This window comes from Bison bison, unplaced genomic scaffold (genome assembly GCF_000754665.1).
Source record: "Bison bison bison isolate TAMUID 2011002044 unplaced genomic scaffold, Bison_UMD1.0 scf7180017864473, whole genome shotgun sequence".
Classification (NCBI taxonomy): Eukaryota; Metazoa; Chordata; class Mammalia; order Artiodactyla; family Bovidae; genus Bison; species Bison bison.
In genome coordinates this window covers 18,305,195-18,309,094 of record NW_011495034.1, presented here as the reverse complement: position 1 = coordinate 18,309,094, position 3,900 = coordinate 18,305,195, and the positions used below count along the sequence as shown (strand labels likewise).

Genomic DNA, 3,900 nt, shown 5'->3' with positions numbered 1-3,900 from the left:
CCATTCTGCTCCTAGAGCAGAGCTGGTGTTTCATCTGCCAGGGGCCTCCCACCCACCCCGCACACCCTGGGGCTGAGAAAGTCTCCAGCTTCACACCTCTCAAGCTCAGGCTGCTGGCTACTCATGAAAGGCTGATTTATCTACTCTGATTTTCTAAATTTTCTCCAACCCCTGTATCGTTTTCATAAAGGAGTGGTTCTCAAACATCAGCATCACCTGTAGGGTTTGTGAACACACGACTCTGGGGCCCAGCCTCAAGATTCTGAGTCTCTAGGTCTGGGGTGAGGCCTGAAAATGTGCACTTCTAACAAGCTCTCCTGTGCTGATGCAGGCACCTCACTTTGAGAACCACAGTCTCAGGCGATCCATGTAACATGCTTAACAGGGCGCCCTGCCTAGAGTCAATGATCAGTCAAGGCTGGATTTGTGGCTTCTGCCCGCTTGTAGCTTCTGAGCTCTTTCTGTATCTCCACCTTTCCCTATAGTCCTAACTCTGCTACAGACTGCTTCCTTCCTTCTCCGGACATTGCTTAAATTAAGTGTCTGAAAAAGGGACTGTGACCATCCCAGCTCATTGCTTCCTGCCAAGCTGAGGTAAAGGTCACCGGAAGGTCTATTTCTTGGCCACCTTTAGTCCAGTTGGCCATGGCCATGAGTGGCAGGATCATATGCCCCGAAATACACCACTGGGAGGATGCTCCTTCTGCAGAGGCCACGGCAGAGGCACGTCCCCTCCATGGGGCTGAGGGGCACTGGAGCAAACAGAACGGAAGTTCCCCAGGCCCTGAGGCAGAAGCGTGGCAGCTGCAGCCCCTGATGTTATGTTAACTCACTGGCACCTGGGGAGTAGAAGATGTTGAATGGTCTGGGCAACCGCTCCCCTGCTCACCCATGCAATGGCAAGTGGGCAGACTTGAAGCAAACTCCTGTGTGAATTTGTAGCAGGGCTCAATTGTGGGGCCAGAAGGAATAAGTTACTTTCCTAATGATTCAGTTGCACATTCTTAAAAGAAGACATTTATGATAGGATTGCCTTATGTAAATCTGTCGAAGTGAGGTTTTCCAGCAGTCTGTCTTCTCAGTAAAGTAAGGTCTGTCCTGACCTCTTTAGCCCTTGTTTACCTGGAGAAGGAAGGACATCAAGAAGAAAAGAAAGGGGACTTCCCTAGTGGGCCAGTGGCTAAGACTCTGCATTCCCAAGGCAAGGGGCCCAGGTTCAATCCCTGGTCAGGGTACTAGATCCCACATGCTGCAAGTAAGAGTTCATATGGTACAACTAAAGATCCTGCATGCTGCCACTAAGACCCAGAGTAGCCAAATAAATAAATATTTTTTTGAAGGAAGGAGCTAGTTAACAGTGATGGATATACTGACTCCCCCATTCTCTCAGGGCTGTGCTTGAGCGACAGGGGCAGAGGTGAGTAAATTGCAGCCCTGCCCTGCGTGGTTTACCTTGGCTGAGGTACAGGGAGGATGTCAAGAAGCATCAGAATGGTGCAGAGATGGACGCGGATGCAAAGGAGAACAGGGCCATCTCTGCTAGTGGAGGAGCAGAGCCTTGAGAACGGCCGTGAACAGAGATGGGAGGGGGAGACCTTCCCCCATGGAGAGGACAGTGGGAGCCACATGCAGAACCCCCCAGCCCATCTTGTCTTTAAACCCCATCTTTCCTCTTGCATCTGCCTTCACCTCCTGGACCGTTTCTCTCCTCCCTTGCACAGCCAACCTTCTCCAAAGTGATGCTACCCTCTTTGTGGCTGCTTCCTCCCACCCTTCCCTCGTTCTCCAGCTCACTCCAGTCTGGCTGCCCTCCTGCAGCTCCACTGAAATCCTTCTCTCCAGCTTGGGCCGTGACCTCTGCACCACCAGGTCTGCAGAGCCCGTGGCTGTCCTCCTCGTTCTCTGCCTCACAGCCGCATTTGACACAGCGGTCCTTCTTGAAACAGCCCCTTTGGATCCAAGATGCTGCCCTCTCCTGGATCCCTCCCACTTCAGGGATCCTTCTTTCAGCTTCCTTTGCTGGTGCTGCCTCCTTTCCCTGACTTACCTGAGGGCATCCCATTCATGCCTGCACTCACCTTGCTCCATCCACACAGGCTTCTCTGTTGCTCCTCAAGCAGCCCAAGTACACTTCTGCCTCGGGGCCTTTGCACCTTCCATTCTGTTTGCTCCAACACCCCCTGCCTTGTGCATAGCTAGCTTGGGAAGGACGGGCATCCTCGGGTCCAGAGAGGACTTTCTGCCCAAGTATTTCCCATCCCAGGACTCAGCATATGCTTTCATAAGTCTTCTGATCTGTATCCACCTGCTTATTTGTCGCCCAGCAGACCACGAGCTCTGTGCGGCCTGGGGATGTTGTCTGGTTTGTTCACTGCTGTATAGAACAGAGCAGTGCTCGGTAAACACCCTGGGGCGGGAGTGGTCAGGGGGTGGAGATGGATCCCAGTCAGGCTTCACGGACCACTTGTGGAAGTCCTGTTCAAAGTCAGACGCAGCTGTCAGGGCTGAATTCAACACAGAGGCTGCTTGGTGTAAACAGCAGCATCAGAAAGGGTTTCAGCCTGAAATGTATGTCCCCACGGCCCCCACCTCCATCTCCCTCTGAGGACCCCGTTCCCCTGGACATGGGCACCTTGCCCAGTCTCACTGGCTCTCTCTGCCCCCAGCATCAAGCGCTTTGAGGACATGATTGCACCCTTCCGCCTGAATGACGGCTTCAAGGACGAGGCCACGGTCACTGAGATGAGGCGGGACTGCCCCTGGAAGATCTCGGATGAGGAGATTAACAAGAATAGAATCAAGGTGCGGGAGAAAGAAGGGCCTTGCTGGGGTGGGGGTGCTCCTGACCGAGGTGCTCCCCTGGGTCAGGGCCTGTGCCCCCATCTGTCCTGGGCTTCCTGAACCCCTTCCCCTGACCCTCAACTCTAGTCTCCCTGCACCAAGCCTCTGAGGTGTCCTCAAGCCACACACGCTCAGGCTGACGAGTGACCCAGGGGTTGATCTCAGAGCCATCCTTGGTGTGGGAACCTGGTCCCTCGGTCCATTTTGAGTCTCCCTGGCCATGGCAATGGACTGCCTGGGGTCCTTCTCCCTCTCTTCCCCTGTTCTTCCATGCCTGCAGGAAGGAATTCATGAGGCAGATGGTGAAGGTCAAGGTAGAGCTTGTCCTTTGTGGGCCCATAAAGCTGCCTGAGCTTCTCCCCTAGGCTATGGACCCCACGCCCTTCCCAGGCAGCATCTTCAGGACTCTGCTCAGGCCTAAAGGAGAGTGGGGGCTGCCGTGCCCATTTTAAGGTGGGGAGAGCAGTTCTGCTCCCTGTGAGTTCCATGGTGGTAGTTCTGAGGACTCAGGAGACATTTGCTGATTTCTGGGGACAGTTTTGGCTGTCACCTGCCAGCAGGAATGGCCGCTGTCACTTAGCGAGTAGCGGCCTGGGATGCTGCTAAACATCCTGCAACCCACAACACAGAGTGATTGCACCCAAATGCTGCCCATGTGAGATCTGGGTGAACTCACTTGCCCTCAGTTTTCCTTTCTCTCCAATGGGGTATCCACAATCAGACCCTGAGTGTCCACCACTTCCGAACAATTCAGAGACAAGCCTTGGAGAGGAGGAGGGAGTCCGCCCTCAGCTCAGCCCCACCTGAGCTTTGGGGAGTTCCCTGACCCGGCCCCTGAGCCTTCCAGAGTCACCCAGTCCTGAGAAAAGGCTGAGTAATGTGTCGTGTCCACAGAAGGCTCCTGCCTACTCTGTCACAGGGGAGATCGAGCCATCACCATTGCTGAGTGCACCTTAGCAAGTGCTTCCCCTGGAGCTTTTGTGTGCATCGTCTCACTCAGGCTTCCCCAGACTCCCCGGGGAGGGCACTGTTGCACCCATTTCACAGCTGAGGACACTG

The 3,900-nt window shown here is 54.4% G+C and overlaps 1 protein-coding gene across 2 annotated transcripts in view; it reads left to right on the top strand.

The window, feature by feature from the left end:
• SLC12A3 (solute carrier family 12 (sodium/chloride transporter), member 3) overlaps positions 1-3,900 on the top strand; it is a 42,525-nt gene that overhangs the window by 29,411 nt on the left and 9,214 nt on the right. For both annotated transcript variants that reach the window (XM_010861907.1, XM_010861906.1), the window contains exon 24: positions 2,667-2,802. In XM_010861907.1, coding sequence (XP_010860209.1) covers positions 2,667-2,802 — 136 coding nt within the window. The remainder of the gene's footprint in view (positions 1-2,666; positions 2,803-3,900) is intronic.